Genomic DNA, 22,713 nt, shown 5'->3' with positions numbered 1-22,713 from the left:
AAGGCCTCATCCAGCCTGGCCTGCAGCACCCCCAGGCAGGAGGCAGCCACAGCCTCCCTGGGCAGCCTGTGCCAGAGGCTCAGCAGCCTGGGACTGAAGAACTTCCTCAGCTCCAGTCTGACCCTGCTCTGCCTCAGCTCCAAACCATTGCCCCTTGGCCTGGCTCCAGACCCCCTCAGGAGAAGTCTTTCTGCAGCCTTCCTGCAAGATCCCTTCAGGTCCTGTTTCAATTTCCTATCCACAAGCCCCAGCTTCACATCAGGACCCTGCTGAGTGACTTGTTAGTACACAGCCTGAGCTCTGAAATGCTTGGGGGCTAACATCTGGTTCCAAGCTGAGCAGAAGGGAGCCAGAGCAGTGAGGTGATCTCAGGATCTCACCCCAGCAACAACTTCAGCTTTCTGGAGATCCAGAGGCAGCTGAAGCACTCAGGTTGCCTTTTCTCTTTGTGCTTTCACTGTGGCTGAAGCCTCCTCAGGAGGCTGCCCCCATTAAGCAGCAAGTGTGGAAGCACTGTGCTGAGAAGCAGCAGTCAAGGTATTTTTAACCTGAGTGTTTGTCTTCATTCCAGATTAAACAAGCACAGGATGAGGAAAGGAGGCAATTAACACAGCTCAGAGACATTTTGAAGGCAGCACTCCAGGTTGATCAGAAAGAGGTGAGCATAAAAATGGCTTAGCTGGGAGAAGCCTCTTGCTTCTCAGCTCACAGTGTTTGCAGGGCAGTTATTTGTCACCCATCTCAGAGCCTTTGCTCACTCAGCTGTGCTGTGGTGCTGATGGTGAATGCTGCTGACAAAGGCAGGGCTGTTCCAGACCTCATTCCTCCTGACAGTGGGAGACTGGCTGCAAAATGATTTGGGTTTGTTACCAGTGTGGCCAAGCCCTGAGCTGGTGCCCTGGCTGTGGGCTGCCAGGCAGGGGCTGTTATTGACAATCATCTCTCTCCCTGATGATAAGCTACTTGATATCTATTGCTAATAATCAATGGCTGTGGTTGGATGGTGGCTGTCTGCCTTCAGCTGGGAATGGAAGACTTCTGGCAGCTTCAAGGAGCCCCCAGGAGTGCAGCCTTGGCCCACAGTAACCTTCCAAGCTGCCCAGGGCTTGTGTCCAGCTGAGGCTTCAGATCCCCAGACAGCTCTTGTCAGCACCTGCCAAATGACAATGCAGTTGGCTGCTCTGCTGCAAGGTGCCAGCCCTCAGATGTGCCAGAGCTGAGTGGCTTTGGCCAGCTGGGCACCCAGGAGCTTTTGGCTTGTGGTGCTCTGCAGTAGCTGTGGTTGGCAGCCCCTGAGCTGGAAGGCAGCATCTCCTCTGCAGTTCAACCCTACCTGTTGGCTCAGCTGCTGTTTCAGCTTGCCGGGTGCTGCCTCCTCATCTAGATCAGTGCCAGGCAGCTTCTTTGTGTGGCTGCTGGGCCAGCAGCAAGTGAGGAACAAACCCCCTGCCCTCCCTGCAGGCTCTCCTGCTCATAGGGCTCCCAGGGGAGCTGCTCAGTCTGCAGAGATCAGCCTCCTTCACTTCTTCTTGCTTTCATCTTGCTGGCTCCTGGCTCTTGCTTCTGGCTTCTTGCTTGTTGGTGAGCAGCCTCCTGCAGTGCCATGCCCATGGCCTGGGGTTGGGCTATGTGATCCTTGAAGGTCCCTTCCAAGCCAGCCATTCTCCAGGCCTGGTGTCCCTGGTGTCCCCAAGCTCCTTCCTGTCCCTGATGACCTCAACATCTCCAAGGTCCCTGATGTCCCCAGGCTCCTTGATGTTTGTGATGATCCTCAGTGTCCCCAAGGTCCCTGATGTTCATCATGTCCCCAGTGCCCTCCCATGTCCCCCAGTGTCCTCAATGTCCACAGAGCCCTTGGCATCTCTCATGTTTCCCCTGTGTCCCTGATGTCCTCCATGTCCCTGAAGTCCCCAAGCTCCTTGATGTTCCTGATGGCCCTCAGGCCTGGCTTGTGCTGATGTCTGTGAGGATGGCTGTTTGCAGCACAGTTTGCAGGCACTCTCTTGGGTCCTGCCTGCTCTTTGGGACTCTCTGAGGGCTGCAGTCACTGATAAGTGGCAAATCTGAGCCCTGCAGAATGAAAGGCTGCAGATCCTAGTGGGAAAGGTGACTGCTTTGGGGTCACCGTTGACCACCTGCTCTCAGGAAAGTCTCTGCTGTTCAAGGTGTGCCAACAGGCTCCTTGTGTGGGCCAGGGCTTTGTGCAGGGGAGGCCACAGAATCCTGCAATGGCTCAGGGAGCTCAGAGCTCCTCTGCTCCAAGCTCCCCACCATGCTCAGGGACACCTCTCAGCTACACTCAGCTGCTCAAGGCCTCATCCAGCCTGGCCTGCAGCACCCCCAGGCAGGAGGCAGCCACAGCCTCCCTGGGCAGCCTGTGCCAGAGGCTCAGCAGCCTGGGACTGAAGAACTTCTTCCTCAGCTCCAGTCTGACCCTGCTCTGCCTCAGCTCCAAACCATTGCCCCTTGGCCTGGCTCCAGACCCCCTCAGGAGAAGTCTCCCTGCAGCCTTCCTGCAGGATCCCTTCAGGTCCTGGCAGGCAGCTCTGAGGTGCCCCTGGAGCCTTCTCCTCTGCAGGCTGCACAGCCCCAGCTCCCTCAGCCTGTGCTCCCAGCAGAGCTGCTCCAGCCCTTGCAGCATCTTTGTGGCCTCCTCTGGCCTCTCTCCAGCAGCTCTGTGTCCTTCTCCTGCTGGAGGCAGGAGTGGAGTTGGGGTCTCCTGGAAGATGAAGGGTAATGGCAGCAGCTGGCTTTGCTGGGCAGCTTTCCATGTTCTGTGTTCCTCCTCCTGGTGCTGTTCAGTGTCTGTGGGAGATGTGAGCACTTTCCCAGCCTGCTCAGTGTCACAACCCCCAGGAGCTGATCACTGGGACTGCTGTGGTTGCATCTGAAGCCCCAGGGGTCTGAGATGCTGTGTGCTCCATCCAGCAGCAGCTGCTGGAGCTGCTCACCTGCACAGCCTGAGATGCTCTGGGGTGGGTTGGCTTGGGGTGCTTTTGCCCTCAGTGGGATGCCAAAGCACTGCTGGGGGAATCTCTTGCTGAAGCCACTGACCTGGCTCTTGTTGCACTGTCATTTCCTGTTCTGTAACTGCTTTCTTTTTCCTTCCTGAAATGCATTTACCTTTTGTGACCCAAGTCTAGGAGAGTAAGTGTTGCTCTGTTTTACTGACAATAGTTGGCATGATTTCCACTCCCCTGTCAAGAAACTGGATTTTTCCTGTGGGTATGACAAGCCTGCCTCTTCTGGCACTTGTTCTGTTGTGGTTTGGGGTTTTTTTTGGTCCTTTTCTCTTGCATTGCCAAAAGCAAACCCCAAGCCTCCTCCAAACACCAGGAGCTCTCAGCCTGCTCGTGGGAAAGAGAATTGCTGCCAAAGAAATTGGGGAATTCCTTTGCACTCTCCCTTGGGAACCAAATCCAGTTGCTTGATTAGGTTTTGTTGATGTTCTTGCAAGACTTTGTGCTTCCTTTCAGTTCCAGTGGACTTCCTGGGTGAAGTGGCAGCACCCTGACAAGCTGTCTCTTGTGTTTTAAACCAAAAAGAGACCCCAGCACTGCTGCTGACTCTCTTTTTGTGTTGCCTGTGGAGATGATTTCCTCTTGCACCGAACTTCCCTGCAGCTGCTCTGCAGTGCCACTCTCTGCACACCTCTGGCATTTGTGGTTTGCTGGCTTGGGTTTTCAAACCATCAAGGTTCTGCAAGCTTCAAAGTCAGCCTTGGAGTGACAATGGCTTCATTCCCCTATTCCCTCTGTCCCCTCTGGAGGTGTAATGTTGGGATGTGCTCCTGCTGCTTCTACATAGAACTACAGAATGGTTTGGGTTGGAAAAGGCCTCTGAGATCCTCCAGTCCAACCCCAACCCAGCCCCACCATGGCCACCAAACCCTGGCCCCAGGAGCCATGTCCACAGGGCTCTGGAACCCCTCCAGGCATGGGGACTCCACCACCTCCCTGGGCAGCCTCTGCCAGTCCCTGACCACTCCTTCCCCTGTGGTTCCTGCCCCTCTAATGAGGCCATTGGCCCTGAGCCTGCTGTCTGTGATCTGTGCTCCTGTTATGTGCCAGATGTAAACCAGGAACAAGGGAAGGTGCTCTGGGGAGCTAAAGCTGCCTGCAAGGGTGTTAATTGGGCTGGCCACTTGTGGTGTGCCATCCCCTGGTTTAGGAGCTAGCTCAGAGCCATGAGCTTGTGGTGGGATTGTGAGCTGTAGGCTAGAGGCTGGGCTTGATCTCAGAGGTCTCCTCCAGCCTCAGTAGTTCCATGGTTCTATGAACTTGCTGGCCAGAGAGCTGTGGGAAACAGTCACCTGGAAATCCCATTGAGCACTGCTGGTTTGGCTGTGGCCTGCACCAGGAGAGCCTGTCTCTGGGGCATTCAAGGTCAGGCTTGAAGGGGCCCTGACCAACCTGCTTGAGTTGGGGATGTTCCTGCTGACTGCAGGATGACCTTTAAGGGTCCCTCCAACCCAAACCATTCTGTGACCCTGCTCATGCCATTAGGTTTAGTTTGCTTCCAGCTGCTGTTGCTGGTACTGAATGTGGGGAAATCCACCCCAGCCACAGAGCTTCCTCTCTGGCTGCAGACAGGCAGGAAGCTGGAGCTCCTGGCTCCCCGTGGCCAGAGGCCACAGCTGAGAGGCAGCAGCACCTCCAGGGCTGGGGCTGCTGCTGTGGGCAGGTACTGGAGGTCATCTGAGATCTCCCTTAACTGAGGATGTGGAGAAGTGGAATTAATTTCCTGTGACCTTCCTGGGGCTGGAGTTCCTTTCCTGACTGATGGGAGGCAGGGATCGAGGCCTGGCTGGGACACAGTGGGCAGTGTCAGGTCCCCTCTTCTCCAGAAGGCAGCAGCTCCTCAGCAGTGCTGGGAGTGCTGCTGAGCTGTTGGGCTGGGTCTGTGCTGGGCAGGCAGGGTGCAGAGCCAAGGGGTTCTGTGAGCAGGCTGGGTTGAAGCTGAAGGCATGCTCTGCCAGGCATGGACACACAAGTTTTGGTGTCCCTTTAAAAGTGCCAGTTGGGGCTGTTCAGCCTGGAGGAGAGAAGGCTCCGGGCAGACCTCAGAGCAGCCTTCCAGTACCTGAAGGGCTCCAGGAGAGCTGGGGAGGGACTTTGGACAAGGGCTGGGAGTGCCAGTACGAAGGACAATGACTTTGAGCTGGGAGAGAGGAGATTGAGACTGGAGAGGAGGAAGAAATTCTTGGCAGTGAGAGTGGGGAGACTCTGGCACAGGCTGCCCAGGGAGGCTGTGGCTGTCTCCTCCCTGGAGATGTTGAAGTCCAGGCTGGATGAGGCCTGGATCAAGCTGGGCTGGTGGAGCTAGGTGACCTTCAAGGTCCCTTCCACCCCAAGTCATTCTGTAATTCAGTGACTCTAGGAATGTTGTAGCTACCTCAGCCTGCTTCCCACACCTCCAGCTGAGTGCAGGGGATGGGGCATGGGCTGCTCTGCTGGAGAGGAGCCCCAAGGGCTGCTGCAGCCTGCCTTCAGCTCAGCTCCTGGTGCCCAGGGTTCTGGATTCAGGATGAGCCTGGAGCTGTGGAGCTCTGAGTGCTGTGGGCAGGGCTGCATGTGGCAGCTCTGTCCCTACCATGGGATTTCAGAGCTGCCCTGGGTGGGCACTGATCCATGCTAGCTCTGGCTGCATTGGTAGCTGTGGTAGCAGAGAGTGGTGCTGGAGCTTGTGCAGGAGCAGCATTCCCTGGGAGCTGGAGCTCAGCCCAAGGGTGTTCTGCAGCTTAGCTGCCTTCTTCCCCTGCTTCTGCCCAGAGAAGTCTCCTGCTTAGGCTAACCAAGCCTGTGGAGCTCATTGTGCTCAGAGAGGAGCCATCTGAATTCAAGCTTTTTAGATCCCAGCAGCTGCAGGCCTTGGAAACCCCAAAGGATGCCCCTGGTGATTGCTCTCCCACTGTGCCTGAGGCATACTCCTCCTAAAAGAGGTTTCTGTGTCAACTTAGGAGGGTTCTGTCTCAATAGCTCTGAAGTGTTATGGTTAGAGCAGCTCAGTGGTTGCAGTCAGCTGCTTTGGGAGGGCTTTTCCTTGCTGTAGTTGTTTTGGCTGCCACAGATCAGAGGTAGTTGGAGCAGAGAGAGCAGGGACCAGGGAATCTGGTGGTAGTTTATGTGGCAGAGTCCATTCCATCATGGTGCTGCTGCTGGCACTGCAGGGCACTTCACATCCCTCCTCAGCTGTGAGCTGGGCTTTCAGGAGCTGGGCTTTCAGGAGCTGGGCTCTGGCAGCCATGGATCTTGCTTCTGGGTAGTTTACAGAGCAGTGGGAAAGGTTTAGTTAATCCTTTGTCACTTCCTATCCTACCATTCTGCTTTGCTCACCATGTTTGGGGTAAAATCATTCTTCTGCTGGAAATAACTTCTCAGTTTTCCTGTATGGCTCCTGAGCTGCCTTCCCAGGAGGTCTCCTCTGCTCTTCCAAGAGCTGCTTGCCTCAGTTTCCCCAGGGAAAGCCACTCCTTCACACTGCTGTAGTTTTTTCACAGTGGAATCAGAGGTAATATTGATCTGTAGTGTCTGTGTGTGTGCAGGGCTTGGAAGCCAGCCTGCTGCTCACCTGATGTGGGGGTTCAACCCCAGCCATTAATGAAGCTAGGCAAGAGCAAGTGAGAGGTGCTGCCAATGGCTACTTCTGGAAGATGTTTTTTTGCCCTCTGGAAACAAAAAAAGACCTGGATCTCATTCTCTCCCTGAGGAGGAAAGTCCCCTGGGTTTGGCCTGTAGGGTTAGAGCAGGGAGGGAAACCTCTAGAGCTCAGGAATCAGGGGGGGCTGTTTTGGTTGTGGTCAGGGGCTGCATCCCAAGCTGCTGCTCTGTGTGTTGCAGGATTCCCAGCTCAGGCAGAGCACAGCCTACAGCTTACACCAGCCTCAGGGAAACAAGGAGCATGGCACTGAGAGGAATGGCAGCCTCTACAAGAAGAGTGATGGGTGAGTACCACTGGGCACAGAACCTGCCCACAACCCCCAGACCCCAGGAGCTGAAGCAGTGGAATATTAACTGTGCTAAGAACTGACTCCCTCCTTGCCTTGGGGCTGTTGTTTTTCCTTCCTCTTAACCCAGGATCAGAAAAGTGTGGCAGAAAAGGAAGTGCTCAGTTAAAAATGGGTTTCTTACCATTTCCCATGGTACAGTAAGTATTTGTTTACTCTCCTCTCTGTGCGGGGTTGCTAGCACAGCCAGGCAAGCTCTGCCTGCTGCTCTCTACTTATCAGCTGGACCTAGCTAGATTCCTTCTGCTGAGCAGGATGGACACTTGCTGGGTTTTAAGGCAGCCTTTCAGAAGCATATCAGGACAGAGCTAAAAATACCAAGTATTGTCTATATACATACACACAAACCCACACTGCTTTAGTGCTGGGAGAGGGGAAAAAGAAGGGCTTTGTTAATGACTCAGCTGATCCAAGCTGCTCACATGTTACCAGACTGCCTAAACCCATCAGTTCTCACTGGGTGTGTTGGGGAAGGTCTGGCTGAGCACTGAGCCATCTTTCAGATTACAGCAGTCCTGATTCCATTTCAACTCCAGAAGCCACTAAACACTTCAGTGCCAAGAGGCAGCTGGAACTAGAGCAGCCTCCAGCCAGGAGCAGGCAGAGGGTTTGCTGGGCTCTGCTTTGCTCTTTTGTTGTTTGTCTTTACAAGAGGAGGCAGAAACATCACTCAGGAACATAAATATGGGCAGGACACAGCCACAGAAGTGTGGGAACTGTGAGCTGAGAACAAGCTGAGAGAGAAAGAGGCTCTTAATCAGGTTTGGGATGGGAGAGCTCTGGGGGTGGGACTTGCTGAATTGGGTGTACTTGGTTTTGTTTTCCTTGTGTTGAGAGGAAGAGACTCTGCTGGTACACAGGGGAGAGAAACACAGGCTCCAGACAGCCAGGAAGGGACTTGAGACAAGGGCTTGGGCTGATAGGAGAGGAAGGAATGGATTGAAGCTTGAGGAGGGCAGATTGAGACTGGAGATGGGGAGGAAGTTCTTGCCAGTAAGGGTGGGGAGACTCTGGCACAGGTTGCCCAGGGAGGCTGTGGCTGCCTCCTGCCTGGAGGTGTTGAAGGCCAGGCTGGATGAGGCCCTGAGCAGCCTGGGCTGGTGGGAGGTGTCCCTGCCCATGGCTGGGGATTGGAGCTGGATGGTCTTGAAGGTCCCTTCCAACCCAACCTAAACCATCCTATGAGTCTGTGAGGGATAGGTTGGACAACTTCTTGTGTTCCCAAGACACAGTGGGAGAAGGCTGAAGCTCTTCTCTCCCCCAGCCTGGCTGCTCTGTGGTGCTCTGTGCTGCAGGCAGCTTGCCTGGGGCCACAGCTGTGGGGGGAACTCAGCTCCGAAGGCAACTTCTGCAGAGTGGCAAAGGGACAGAGAGTTCCAAGTCCCTGGGGCTCTGCTACCAACATTTGAAACACATTAACAAACCTTTCATATTTACACTGAAATTTCTGATGTAGTTCTTCAAGTTTCCACTGAAACTTCGCTTCCATCTCTTGGCCCTTTGAGCACTTGAGCATGAGAAAGCAAAAGCAGCCCCAAACTGCTTTCTCTTTTTTTCATGCTGCTTTCCCAAACTTCTAAGGAAGTTCCTTAAGGCAAAATTCAGCTCCATGGCAGCAATTCCCATTCCTGGCCTGATAAATAGCCCTGCTGCTGAACTCTTCTGTTCCTCACCCTGTTGTGCCCTGTTGCTATGGCTTCAAGTTGACCCTGGCATCAAAAATTAATCAGACTCTGGTTTGTGCCTCTGACCACAAGCCATTGTCTCCTGAATTCAGAGAGCCACAGAACTGTCAGGCTTGGAAGGGACCTCAAGGCTCAGCCAGTCCCAACCCCCTGCCATGGCCAGGGACACCTCACACTACAGCAGGTTGCTCACAGCCACATCCAGCCTGGCTGCAAACACCTCCAGGCAGGAGGCTTCCACCACCTCCCTGGGCAACCTGTGCCAGTCTCTCACCACCCTCATGGGCAACAACTTCTTCCTAACATCCAATCTCAATCTCCCCACTTCTAGTTTTGCTCCATCCCCCCCAGTCCTATCCCTCCCTGACACCCTCAAAAGTCCCTCCCCAGCTTTCTTGGAGATCCCTGCAGATCCTGAAAGGCCACAATGAGGTTTCCTTGGATCCTTCTCCTCTCCAGCCTGCACAGCCCCAACTCCCTCAGTCTGTCCTCGGAGCAGAGCAGCTGCAGCCCTCTGCTCCTCCTCGTGGCCCTTCTCTGGACACCTTCCAGCACCTCCAGATCCTTCCTGGCACAGAGGCTCCAGAACTGAGCTGACCACCAGGAGTGCAAGGCCAGGCCTGCAGAGGCAGAGGGCTGCTGTGGCTTTGCAGTTGTGCAGCAGTTTATCCCTGGGTGTCATGGTCAGAGGGCAGGCTGGCAGTGCTCCTGTAGCAGTGTCCCCACCTGCTGCCGGTGCACTTGGCAGTGGGCAAGCTGTGGTGGGCCCAGCAGGGGTGTAGCTAGGGCAGCTCAGAGCTGGCAGAGGCTTCCAGCCCCATTTGGGGAACAGAATTTGAAGTCTTTCCCAGGCAAGCACAGTTACTGAGGCTACCAAGATCCTGCTGCTGTGCTTTTCCTAAGCTGCCTGCCGGATGGGCTGACAGTTTTAGAAGCAGCAAGTTCCCACTGCAGGCAGTGAGCTGTAGCTGTGGGAATCCCTTGCTGAGATAGCTGCTGCTGTGTGGGTGTGGATCTGTGGCATTCCCAGGGTGGGAATCACAGCATCCTGACAGGCACAAAGCCCTGGCTGAGTGCATTCTTTCACAGCCTCAGTTTGCTTTCCTTTTGCTCCATTCTCTTGGAGCCTGTCTGAAAGGTGAAGATGAGTTGCCCAGGGACTTTTTTGCTTCCCTCCTGATTTGTCTTTGCTTTACTTGCTGTGTTCATTGCAGGCAGCTTCAGGACACTGGGACAAGTGTCAGTAAAGATGGCATTGAGAACCCACCCCCTGGGAACTTGTGCTGTGGGCATGCAGAGGATTTGAGTGCAGCTGAGGAAGTTCAAGAGGAGATTGGACGTGGCACTTGGTGCCATGGTCTAGTCATGAGGTCTGTGTTGATAGGTTGGACTCGATGATCCTCGAGGTCTCTTCCAACCTTAGTTATACTGTGATACATTAGCAGGAGTCAAATGCTTTGATCATTGCAATCCTAGACAAGCAGCTTCTTTTAAACTAAATGTTGAAGGGTTGAGCTTTCCTCAGCTGAATCTGCCTCTGTCATTCCTGCTGCCTTCAGATCAGTGTTACTGGGAAGGTGATCAGGGCAGTGGTAACTGCAGGGATTTTTGCCTCTCTCCCCTTTCAGTGCTCTGCTGTCTGTCCAGTTCTCCAGTGAGCAAGAGAGCCAGATATAAGAAACTGCAGCTTCCAAGCCTGATGCCAATGAGAACAGAACTCAAAACCTGTGTGCCCCCCAAAAAATTAGAGCAAGAGCCATTTGTGAAGCCTTTTTGGCCAGGGAGCTGCTCCCCTGTGTCCTCAGAGAGCAGGGCTCAGGCAGCAGCCCTGCACTGAACTCTCTGCTTTCTCTTCACACAGGCCAACAGACCTCCAGCAAAGCTCAACCTCTTAACCTGCCAAGTGAAGACCAACCCCGAGGAGAAGAAGTGCTTTGACCTCATATCACGTAGGTTTGTCCTTCAGGTCTTTTTACTGCAGCTACTGTCCAAGAGTTGGGCATTGGTGAGCCACAGAAAGTGTGGTGCAGCTGGGCAGTGCTGCCCTTCCCCTGACAATGTAAAGGTCACTGGTTTCATACTCCCAGCTGCACCTCTGTCTTTGGGAAACCCTTTTTGGTGAATAAAATAAAATAGAATTAACCAGGTTGGAAAAGACCCTTGAGATCATGGAGTCCAACCTATCACCCAGCACCATCTGATAAACTAAACCATGGCACCAAGTGCCTCATCCAGGCTCTTCCTGAACACCTCCAGGGATGGTGACCCCACCACCTCCCTGGGCAGCACATTCCCATGGCCAATCTCTCTTGCTGGGAAGATCTTCTTCCTAACATCCAGCCTAAAAGCTGCCTTTGCTCCTCCTGTCTGTGTCACTTGGTGCTGCCTTACAGCAGAGTGAGAGTATCTGTGCTGTGACATCACTCCTGGTGTTGCAGATGTCTGTCACAGCAGATCAAAAGCAAGTTAGGACTTCTGTATGAGCTGAAAAAAAGCTTTTAAAAGCAGCACAGTGGTTGCTGTGTAACTGTGGAGAAAACCCTGACAGCTTTCTTTCCCTGGCAGCTTGATCTAGCTGGGGATGTCCCTGCTGACTGCAGGGGGATTGGACATGGTGAACTTGGAGGGTCATGGGTCTGTGTTTAGTGGGCGTTTGATCTCAGAACACAGGTACAAAGGTGAGATAAAGAGGCTGCTTATTGGAAATACCAACACTGGATGCACTTGGGAATTGGCTGGGATGATGCAAGGTTGGATAGTGGAATGTTTCCTTTGTTGTCTCCCTGGGACAGTTTGGCCTTCTGTTTATGGAGGCAATAAAAATGCACAACCTTGCTGGATGTAGTCTACCTGGACTTCAGCAAGGCCTTTGACACCGTCCCCCACAGCAAACTGCTGGCCAAGCTGTCAGCCCATGGCTTGGACAGCAGCACTCTGAGCTGGGTTAGGAACTGGCTGGATGGCCGAGCCCAGAGAGCGGTGGTGAATGGTGTCACATCCAGCTGGCAGCCAGTCAGTAGTGGAGTCCCCCAGGGATCAGTGCTGGGCCCCATCCTCTTTAACATCTTTATTGATGATCTGGATGAGGGCATTGAGTCCATCATCAGTAAATTTGCTAACGACACCAAGCTGAGTGCAGGAGTTGATCTGCTGGAGGGTAGAGAGGCTCTGCAGAGAGACCTCTACAGGCTGGACAGATGGGCAGAGTCCAAGGGCAGGAGATTGAACACATCCAAGTGCCGGGTTCTGCACATTGGCCACAACAACCCCATGCAGTGCTACAGGCTGGGGTCAGAGTGGCTGGAGAGCAGCCAGGCAGAGAGGGACCTGGGGGTGCTGGTTGATGGTAGGATGAACATGAGCCTGCAGTGTGCCCAGGCAGCCAGGAGGGCCAATGGCATCCTGGCCTGCATCAGGAACAGTGTGGCCAGCAGGAGCAGGGAGGTCATTCTGCCCCTGTACACTGCACTGGTTAGGCCACACCTCGAGTCCTGTGTCCAGTTCTGGGCCCCTCAGTTTAGGAAGGAGGTTGACTTGCTGGAGTGTGTCCAGAGAAGGGCAACAAAGTTGGTGAGGGGTCTGGAGCACAGCCCTGTGAGGAGAGACTGAGGGAGCTGGGATTGCTTAGCCTGGAGAAGAGGAGACTCAGGGGTGACCTTATTGCTGTCTACAACTACCTGAAGGGAGGTTGTAGACAGGCAGAGGTTGGTGTCTTCTCCCAGGCAGCCAGCACCAGAACAAGAGGACACAGTCTCAGGCTGCGCCAGGGGAGGTTCAGGCTGGAGGTCAGGAGGAAGTTTTACACAGAGAGAGTGATTGCCCATTGGAATGGGCTGCCCGGGGAGGTGGTGGAGTCGCCATCACTGGAGGTGTTCAGGAGAAGACTTGACAGGGTGCTTGGTGCCATGGGTTAGTTGATTAGGTGGTGTTGGGTGATAGGTTGGACGCAGTGATCTTGAAGGTCTCTTCCAACCTGGTCTATTCTATTCTATTCTATTCTATTCTATTCTATTCTATTCTATTCTATTCTATTCTGACTCTAATAGGTATCTGAAATGATTTGGAGAGAAGAGTATCAATTGCTCTCTTAACAGGGGCTATAAAAGTACACAACTCAAACAGGTGTCTGAAATGAGCTGGAGTGAGGAGAGTAAAGCTGTTGTATTAATGGAGGCAATAAAGCCCCACAACTCAAACTGATATCTGAAATGGTTTGGAGAGAAGAGAATCAATGACTTTATTAATGGAGGCAATAAAAATACACAAACAGAGATTTGAAATGAGCTGGAGTGAAAAGAATAAATCTGTTAATGGAGGCAATACAAACACACAACTGAGAGATCTGAGATGATCTGGAGTGGAGAGTGTGAATCTATTCTTCCTTTGCTCCTGCCTTGGAGCATGAAGCTGTGTTGTGTTTGTAGGTGTGAGCTGTGGCACTCCTGGATGCAGGGCACAGCTTTTCCCTCTCTGCAGGAGCTCTCTGCAAGTGCCAAGCAAACAGGGAAGCACCAAAGCTTTTGCCCTTCCTTTGTTGATGAGCTCGCCAGGTTCTGCCCTGTGCAGCTTCTCCCAGCACTGTCACCTGGCCCACCAGACACAGGCAAGGCCCTGCCAGCCTCTGGGCCTTCCCCACAGCACTGCTTCACTGTTTTACTGGAGAGGTTGAAAACATTGCTGAGGAGCTGCAAATTGCTGTGTCAGGGCAAGACAAAACTCCTTCCTCCTTCCCCAGCATTTGCCTTTCTGTCCTCTCCTAGACTCACAGAACAGATCTCATCCAGTCCAGCCTTTGGCCCAGCACTGCAGAGTCAGCACTAACCCATGTCCCTGATCCCACATCATCACTCTTCATCTTCTCCCTGTTGGAAAAGATCTTTTGATACCTTTTTATTTTTTATTGGCCTGAATGTTTTTCAGAAGGAAGCAACTTCCAGCCCAGGATATCCTTCTGACAGTAGCTTTAGCTCTGCTCCTCTCCCCACCTCTGCTGGTTTTAATTCCAGCTCAGTCATGAAGCTGCCTCACACCTCCTTTGCTCATGAAGCTACCTCAGACCTCATTTGTTTTCTGGGCTTCAAATTACTCAGACTTTTTCTATTTAATAGTTCACCCTTGTATCAATGCTCAGAGCAGGACCTTTTTGAGCTTGCTATAAGTGAAGCAGCTCAGAGCTTCTGTTGGTGGTAGTTTGGACTTGGTGTTTGGCCTTTTTTTGGCTGACTGTGGCTTTAAGAGCTCATTTGGACACTTGAAATCCTTCTTACCTCCACAGATGAACTCAGACAGGGACTCTGTGTCTAACTCACACCACCACAACAGAGCTTTAAGGTTGTGATCACAGAATGGTCTGAGTTGGAAGGGACCTCCAAAGGTCACCCAGGGACATCCTCAACTGGATCAGGCTGCCCAGAGCTCTGAGGTTCTTGATCTGGAATCTGGACCCCATGCTGTGCTGCTGTTAGGCACTGCACAGAGCAGCTCCTGCCTGCAGAGAGCAACACCACCTTGCACAGACCTGGGTGAGCTGCAGGCAGCACAACTTCCTAAGCCAGACCTTGTGCCTGCCCACGCTTCAGTAGAGATTTTGGGCACCTCAGTACAGGAGAGATGTGGAGGTGCTGGAGCCAGGGCAGAGGAGGGCAAGGAAGCTAGGAGGGGCCTGGAGAATAAATCTGATGAAGGGAGACTGAAGGAGCTGGGGATGGTTAGTGTGAAAGAGAGGAGGCTGAGGGGAGACCTCCTGGCTGAAAGGTGGAGAGGCTGCTGCTGGTCTCTGCTCATGGGGAATTGGTGACAGAACAAGAGGGAATGGCCTCTAGCTGCCATTGGGGAGGTTCAGGCTGGACAGTAGGAAACATTTTTCCCCAGCAGGAGTGGTCAGGGGTTGGAATGTGCTGCCCAGGGAGGTGGTGGAGTCCCCAGCCCTGGCTGTGTTTCAGGGTGGTTTGGCTGTGGTGCTTGGGGCTATGGTTTAGGGCTGAGCCTTGCAGAGCAGGGCTCTGGGTTGGCCTTGGTGCTCCTGAGGGTCTGTGTGATTCTTAGGTTTTCCTGAGGGGTTTGAGCCCCAGCTGCTTTCCCAGCCCTGTGTTTTTAACCAGCCTGTGGCTTGTTTCTCGTGCAGACGACAGAACCTACCACTTCCAAGCAGAGGATGAGCAGGAGTGTCAAATGTGAGTTGCTTGGCTAACTTGGCTTTGGGTACTGCCCTGCTGCTGAGACATTGCCTTGAACCTCAGAAGTGCTGAAACCTTTAATAGCAACATATTACTGCCATTTTAGATGGACATCTGTGCTTCAAAACAGCAAAGAGGAAGCTTTAAATAATGCATTCAAAGGAGATGATAACACAGGAGAAAATAATATTGTCCAGGAACTGACAAAAGAGATTATATCAGAAGTCCAGAGGATGACTGGCAATGATGTGTGTTGTGACTGTGGAGCACAAGGTGACTCAATTAAGCATCTTTCTAACTGCTACCACTTCTGTGTCTGATGAGAGTGTTTTAAGCTGCTGTTTTCTGCTTTCTCTTCCACTCCCTGCCTCACAAATCCTGCCCACCCCCTAGGATGTGCTAACAGTGAAGGGCACTGCTGTAGGAGGGTTGGGTTGCTCTGTACCAATTGGCAGTGGGCACAAAAGCAGCTTTGGAGCTGGTTTGGGGTTTTTTCCTCCCACTTGTAACTCTTCCTGCTGTGACTGAATGGAACTCAGCCCCTGTTGTACCTAAGATTCACATTCAGCTGGGCAGCAGTAAGATGCTGAAGGGTTTTCTTACTGCATCTCTGTTTCCTTTCCTTTGGTGTTTGGCTTTGGGAGTGAGCCAGGCAGTGTGGCCAGGATTGTGCTCCTCTGGCAGTGATGTAGGGCTGGGTCTGCTGCTGGAGGGATTCCTGCTTGAATCCTCCTCAGAGGAGTTGGTAAAACCCTGCTCTGTAAACCCCTTTTGCTGTTCCAGAAGCATTGCAGCACCTGGGGGGCACTGATCTGAAATGGTAGCTGAGAACCTCATATCTGAAGCTGTGTGATGAATATATCAATAGAGCTTCAATACAAAGCAGTGTACAAAGAAAATCAGTGCATGAAGCTCTATTGATTTGCTATAAAAGTCAATACATGAGGTAAATCAATATCTGAAGCTCTATTGATTTGCTTTATACATCAATACATGAAGTAAATCAATATAGGAAGCTCTATTGGTTGGCTTTGTAAATCAATATATGAAGTAAATCAGTGCAGGAAGCTCTGTTGATTTGCTTTATGCATCAGTATATGAAGTAAGTCAGGGTCTGAAGCTCTATTGATTTGCTTTATCAATCAATAGTTGTTTCCATCAACAGACACTGTGTGGAACTGTGGAGGAGTCAGTCCTTCACTCTTTAAAGGAGAAGATTCTAAATGCCTACTCCCAAACCTGCACCAAATAACTGAATGTCTGAGCTGCCTGACTCCTCAGAAGTGATTTGCCTGGGAATACTGCAGGCAGGATGCAAAACACCAGGGGAGAAGAGAAGCAGGGGCAGTGAAAGGATCTGGAGCCTGAGTGCCTGAAAGAGTGGAGTGAGAGCCATGGCAGGGTAGTGCCACCTGTACCTCACATTCACTGCTGCTTCACTTCAGGCCTGCACCTGAAGTGCAGAGGAGGTCCCTCAGACATTGTCCTGCCAGCCTGAACCTCAGCTGAGGAGGTGGCACCACCACAGGGATGGGGGAAATGCAGCTCCTGGAAGCCACTGGGAGGTGGCCAGCTGGGCTGCCTGGGCAGCTCCCTTTGCAGAGCAGAGGCCTTCACCAGAGGAGCTCCAGGGCTTAATCTTCACTCACCCTTTAAAAACCCTGCTGTGTTTCCCTTCAGAATGAACCCTGGGTCTTCTTACCTTAACCTCCTGCTGTTTCCCTTAAAAACCCTCCTGGTTTGTGCTTCCCACTAGAGCAAGTGTAGAGACCTGCACCTGCAAAGCTGCTAATTGCCAGCCAGAGGTGGTGGTGTGGAGCTCAGTTCTAGCTGTTGATGCTGTGGATGTTTTCTCTTTCAGATCCCACCTGGCTTTCAACCAACTTGGGAATCCTAACTTGCATTGAGTGCTCAGGAATCCACAGGGAGCTTGGTGTTCACTACTCCAGGATGCAGTCACTTACATTGGATGTGCTGGGAACATCTGAGCTTTTGGTAACCAAGTTGCTTCTGTTACCTTTGGTGCCAGCAGGTAACTGCCAGGGGGGCTTTGTGTCACCCTGGAAGTTGCCTCTGCAAAGCCAGAGTTTAAGGAAGCTTAATTCTTGCAGTTTAAGCCATAGTCTCAGTGCAAACTCTGCCTGATTAGAGCATTCACATCAATAGAAGCTTCATGCCATGGCTTGATGGCTGGCCATAGGCTGGATAAGGAACTGGCTGGGTGGGCACAATCCAAGGGCTGTGATCAATGGCTCCATGCCCAGGTGGAGCTCCTCAGAAGTCTGTGCAGGCTCCAGTGCTGCTGAACATCTTTGTCAGCAGCATGGGCAGTGGATAGAGGCACCCTCAGCAGGTTTGCTGATGGCACCAAGCTGTGTGCTGTGCTAGGTTCTCCTGAGGGCAGGGATCCATCCAGAAGGAGCTTGACAGGCTTGAGAAGTGGGCCAGGGACAACTGCAGGAGGTTCTACAAGTTACACTGCAAGGGGCAGGCACAAATCCAGGCTGGCAGCAGAGTGGGTTGAGAGTAGCTCAGAAGACCTGGGGGTGCTGAGCAGCTCCCCAGGAGCTAGCAGTGCCTCCTGCAGCCCTCAGGTAGCTGTGTGTGCTGGGCTGCAGCCAGAGCAGGGTGGGCAGCAGGGCAGGAGAGGGGATTCTGACCCTGGGCTCTGCTCTGCTCAGACCTCACCTCCAATCCTGCCCCCAGGTCTGGGGTCCCCAGCAGGAGAAGGACACAGAGCTGCTGGAGAGAGGCCAGAGGAGGCCACAAAGATGCTGCAAGGGCTGGAGCAGCTCTGCTGGGAGCACAGGCTGAGGGAGCTGGGGCTGTGCAGCCTGCAGAGGAGAAGGCTCCAGGGGCACCTCAGAGCTGCCTGCCAGGACCTGAAGGGATCCTGCAGGAAGGCTGCAGAGAGACTTCTCCTGAGGGGGTCTGGAGCCAGGCCAAGGGGCAATGGTTTGGAGCTGAGGAAGAAGTTCTTCAGTCCCAGGGAGCTGAGCCTCTGGCACAGGCTGCCCAGGGAGGCTGTGGCTGCCTCCTTGCTGGGGGTGCTGCAGGCCAGGCTTGCTGGGGGTGCTGCAGGCCAGGCTGGATGAGGCCTTGAGCAGCTGAGTCTAGCTGGGAGGTGTCCCTGGGCATGGTGGGGAGTTTGGAGCAGAGGAGCTCTCAGCTCCCTTCCAGCCTGAGTCATTCCAGGACTCTATGATTTGTAGTTTTTTGTACTTCGAGTCCTTCTCCCCTTGGTTGGTTTTGGAAGAGCACAGCTGCTTGCCCCCTCAGCCTCCCTCTCCCATTAAAAAGTGAAGGACTTCCCAGACAGCTTCTCCATTCATTATTCTGGAAGTTAACTTTAATCCTCCATGGAAGGAAATCAATCCAGCTTTGCTACACAAAGAATTGCCACATGCCAGCAGCAGCTGCCCTGTGCCAGCCCTTAGCCAGCTCAAAGCCATTTGCATTTGCTGTTGGCTCTGGTGTCCTGATGGATTATTCTGCAGCTTCCTGCTCCTCTGGTAAACTCCCAGCTGAAAGCTGCCCTCCAGCAAGGTCCCTCCTCAGCTGATGGGCACTGCCACCACAGCAGAGTTAGGAACCAGCAGCTCCAAGTCACTTTCTCCTTTGCTCTGGCCAATAGCTGAACACATTTACTGAGCTGGGGGTGCTGGTGTTTTGTTAACAGCTTGCAAAGAACATTGGGAATGCTGGCTTCAATGAGATCATGGAGTACTGCCTGCCAGCTGAGGAGATGGTCAAACCCAACCCCAGCAGTGATATGTAAGTACAGAGCCACTCCTGCTGCAACAGGCAGGCTTTGGATTTCATATGGCTCATGGCTGGGGTTGGCCCCAGCAGGCCCCAGGGGATCTGGAATGCCAAGGAGGAAGCCTTTTCCCTGGTGGTTTGCATGTCTGCCTCATGGACCTTTATCTGTCTGTGCCCTCCCTAAGAGCCATCAGGTGCAGGACAGAAGCCAGGCAGATACGGAGCTCCAAGGCTGCTCTTAGCACCCCAGCAGCAGGAGGCTTTAATGTGTCTTTAGGGCAGCCTCCATCTCAGCTTCCCACCAGGGTTCAGAGGGGGAAATTCCTTCATGTTGGCTACTGGAATCTGCTTCTGTGGCTGCATTCCATGCTGGAAATCCAAGGCTGCATGTCTGGTGTGCACATTTAAACAGAACAATGCATCCAGTGCTGGAGCCTCTGCTCCAGGAAGGCTCTGGAGGTGCTGGAAGGTGTCCAGAGAAGGGCCACGAGGAGGAGCAGAGGACTGCAGCTGCTCTGCTCTGAGGACAGACTGAGGGAGTTGGGGCTGTGCAGGCTGGAGAGGAGAAGGATCCAAGGAAACCTCATTGTGGCCTTCCAGGATCTGCAGGGGGCTGCAGGAAAGCTGGAGAGGGACTTTTGAGGGTGTCGGGGAGTGATAGGACTGGGGGGGATGGAGCAAAACTAGAAGTGGGGAGATTGAGATTGGATGTTAGGAAGAAGTTGTTGCCCATGAGGGTGGTGAGAGCCTGGCACAGGTTGCCCAGGGAGGTGGTGGAAGCCTCCTGCCTGGAGGTGTTTGCAGCCAGGCTGGAGGTGGCTGTGAGCAACCTGCTGTGGTGTGAGGTGTCCCTGGCCATGGCAGGGGGTTGGGACTGGCTGAGCCTTGAGGTCCCTTCCAAGCCTGACAGTTCTGTGGCTCTCTGGTGAATGAGAGCTGGTCTTGGCCAGTTGTATTTGAGGGGACTTGCCCACAGGGGGAGGATATTGCCAGGTGTGACTCCTGTTCAATTCCAGGAATGCCAGGAAGGATTACATCACTGCCAAGTACATTGAGAGGAGGTATGCAAGGAAGAAGCACTCTGACAGTGCAGCTAAGCTGCATGCCCTGTGTGAAGCAGTCAAGGCAAGAGACATCCTGGGCTTAGTCCAAGTCTATGCTGATGGGGTGGACCTCACAGAGAAGATTCCACTGGCCAATGGCCATGTAAGTGGTGGCACTGCTGTGGGTGGCAGTGCAGTGTGCTCTCATCAGTTCAGCACTGGCTTTATCTTGCAGCACTGCTGAGCACCTGCCCTGTGCTGAGGCCATGTGGCAGCCACCAAAGGAGAGGTTCAATGGTTTCATCTGCAGCTGTGGTGTAAAACTGGAGCAGGGGGCACTGAGGGTGGGCACCACCAGGAGGAAGCTCTTCACAGGGGGGTGGTGGACCACTGGAACAGGTTGGCTGGTGGTGGTGGTGGTGGGGAAGCCTGGAGCCATTCAAGGTCAAACTTGCTGGGGCTGTGAGCAGCCTGCTGTAGCTGGGGATGTCCCTGCTGGCTGCAGGGGGTTGGACTGGCTGAGCTGTGGAGGTCTCTCCCAACCCAGTGCATGATGATTTGAAACTGAAAATCTCCTTCCCTGGTCCTAAAGTCATCCCTGGAGACATTCAAGGTCAGGTTTGGTGGGGCCTTGGGCAAGCTGACTCAGGATCCTGCTGACTGCAGAGGGGTTGGAGAACATGACCTCCAGAGATCCCCTCCAACCCATTCTGTGATATTTTAGATGCAGCAAACCATGGAATCCTGCAGGCTGTTGGTGTCCAGCCAGTGTCTGCTTTAAAGGAGCAAAGAGGAAGCAGTGAAAGTCTTCCCAAGAGCTGTTCTGGTGGTGGCATGCCTAAACACTTGGAAGGGAAATCCTTTAGCTGATCTCACTGAGGACTTAGCAGAATTTCTCCTTCTCTGTAGATGAGGAAAAAACCAAAATGTGTTCTGGTTTTGTTCCTCTTAGGAGCAGGATGAGACAGCTCTGCACCTTGCTGTGAGGTCAGTGGATAGAACCTCCCTCCACATAGTTGACTTCTTAGTGCAGAACAGGTGAGTGGCCAGAGTAACAGCAGCATGCATGGATGGATAGATGATGATGATAAATAATGATAATAAATAATAATAGACCCATAATCAATATACTGCTGTCTGAATCACCTATGGTAATAAGCAAAATAAATAGCCATAAGTAACAGCAGCAGCAGTACCAATAACAGTAGTAGTAATAATAATGATCTTATGTCAAGTAATGCAGGTACTGGAGGAAGAATGGTTTGGTAGAAACACTTGGATAGAGAAGAGAAGGCTACAGGCAGACCTCAAAGCAGCCTTCCAGTACCTGAAGGGCTCCAGGAGAGCTGGGGAGGGACTTTGGACAAGGGCTGGGAGTGCCAGGATGAGGGACAATGGCTTTGAGCTGGGAGAGAGGAGATAGAGACTGGAGAGGAGGAGGAAATTCCTTCCAGTGAGGCTGGGGAGACTCTGGCACAGGCTGCCCAGGGAGGCTGTGGCTGCCTCCTCCCTGGAGGTGTTCCAGGCCAGGCTGGATGAGGCCTGGAACAGCCTGGGCTGGTGGGAGGTGTCCCTGCCCATGGCAGGGGGGTGGAGCTGGAGGGTCTTTGAGGTCCCTTCCAACCCAACCCTTTCTGTGCATACAAACACTGGAACTGATTCTGCAGGTGGAACTTTGATGTGAAAGGTCTTGTCCTGAGCAGGGTTGGTTGGCAGAGGGAAGGCAGCTGAGTTTCACCAGCTTTCTTCCTTCCTCCTTGTGCTGCACCAGTGGCAACCTGGACAAGCAGACATGCAAAGGTAGCACAGCCCTGCACTACTGCTGCCTCACAGACAACGTGGAGTGCCTCAAGCTGCTGCTCAGAGGGAAGGCTTCCATTGAAATAGGTAGGAGGCTGATGTGGGCTGCAGTGCCCTGCCTAGCACCACTGCAGGTGACCAGAGGCAGGAAATGCACCTTCTCCTCTCTTGCTTGGCACAGTGCTGTCCCCATAACCTTCAGGATGGAACCCAACCACTCTTCACTGCTTGGCTTCAGTTTGCCATTGGCTTACCCCCGCCCGTGTTTCCCAGGCAGGCACTGAGGGTTTGAGTTGGGACCTTGCTGCCAGCTCCATGCTGCCATCCCATGGCTGTCACTCCATCTGTCTGCCATGCAGAGGTGCTGTGGGCTTGTGCAGAGGGTGGCCATGAGGAAGGAGATGCATTTTCCAGTGTGTTGGTCTGGTAGCTCACTCTGTACCTGCAGGCTTGGCTTTATCTTTAGTCATGGCCATGGTGATGCCTGTCCTCATAACTTCCTCCTCTTGCTCTTGCTGTAGCCAATGAAGCAGGAGAGACACCACTGGACATAGCTAAACGTCTAAAGCACACTCACTGTGAAGAGCTGGTGAGTGGGGGCAGGGCTGGGGGGGGGGCAGGGCTCTGAAGAGGGGGGGGGCAGGGCTGGGGAGGGTGGGGAAGGCTTCAGGCTTGGGGCAGAGTGGCTGGAAACTGCCCAGCAGAGAAAGACCTCAGGGTGTTGATAGACAGCAGCTAAAGATGAGCCAGGGGTGCCCAGGTGAGCAAGAAGGGCAGCAGCAGCCTGGCCTGGAGCAGCAGTGGCATGGGCAGCAGGAGCAGGGCAGGGATTGTGCCCCTGGATCAGACCTGGGGAGGCCACAGCTTGAGTGCTGGGTTCAGTTCTGGGCTCCTCACTTCAAGGACATTGAGGAGATTGAGCAGAGCCAGAGAAGGGCAACCAAGCTGGGGAAGGGTCTGCAGAAGAGGGCTGGGGAAGAGTGGGACTAAGATGATGTTCAAAGGTCCATCCAAAGCCAGCCCAGGGTATAATTCTTTGCAGAGGTGTTGGCACCAGCACTACTTTCAGTAAGCAAGAAAAGCAGGCAGGTGGGGGCAGGGCTCCTTGCTCCCCATCACTGCAATTAGTTTGACTTGAAGTCCCTAAAGCAAGCCCCAGGTGGTGTGATGCTTACTGCCAGGAAATGGAGAGTGTCCCTGCAGTGGGAACTGGGCCTGCAGTGGTCAATCTAAACCTTTTT

At 53.3% G+C, this 22,713-nt stretch overlaps 1 protein-coding gene across 4 annotated transcripts in view; it reads left to right on the top strand.

The window, feature by feature from the left end:
* The window catches only part of ASAP2 (ArfGAP with SH3 domain, ankyrin repeat and PH domain 2), a 119,086-nt gene that overhangs the window by 85,482 nt on the left and 10,891 nt on the right, over nt 1–22,713 (top strand). For all 4 annotated transcript variants that reach the window (XM_068155341.1, XM_068155342.1, XM_068155340.1 and 1 more), the window contains 12 exons: nt 572–658; nt 6,840–6,943; nt 7,077–7,146; nt 10,553–10,640; nt 14,816–14,864; nt 14,974–15,140; nt 16,729–16,862; nt 18,547–18,641; nt 19,646–19,835; nt 20,625–20,710; nt 21,444–21,559; nt 21,994–22,061. In XM_068155341.1, the coding sequence (XP_068011442.1) occupies nt 572–658; nt 6,840–6,943; nt 7,077–7,146; nt 10,553–10,640; nt 14,816–14,864; nt 14,974–15,140; nt 16,729–16,862; nt 18,547–18,641; nt 19,646–19,835; nt 20,625–20,710; nt 21,444–21,559; nt 21,994–22,061 (1,254 nt within the window). The remainder of the gene's footprint in view (nt 1–571; nt 659–6,839; nt 6,944–7,076; nt 7,147–10,552; nt 10,641–14,815; nt 14,865–14,973; nt 15,141–16,728; nt 16,863–18,546; nt 18,642–19,645; nt 19,836–20,624; nt 20,711–21,443; nt 21,560–21,993; nt 22,062–22,713) is intronic.

The sequence above is a fragment of the Melanerpes formicivorus genome, unplaced genomic scaffold (genome assembly GCF_026170545.1).
Source record: "Melanerpes formicivorus ecotype bairdi unplaced genomic scaffold, bMelFor1.0.p_v2 SCAF_31, whole genome shotgun sequence".
NCBI classification, from domain to species: domain Eukaryota; kingdom Metazoa; phylum Chordata; class Aves; order Piciformes; family Picidae; genus Melanerpes; species Melanerpes formicivorus.
Note: the sequence above shows the minus strand (reverse complement) of the source record. Positions and strands in the feature narration are given on the sequence as shown.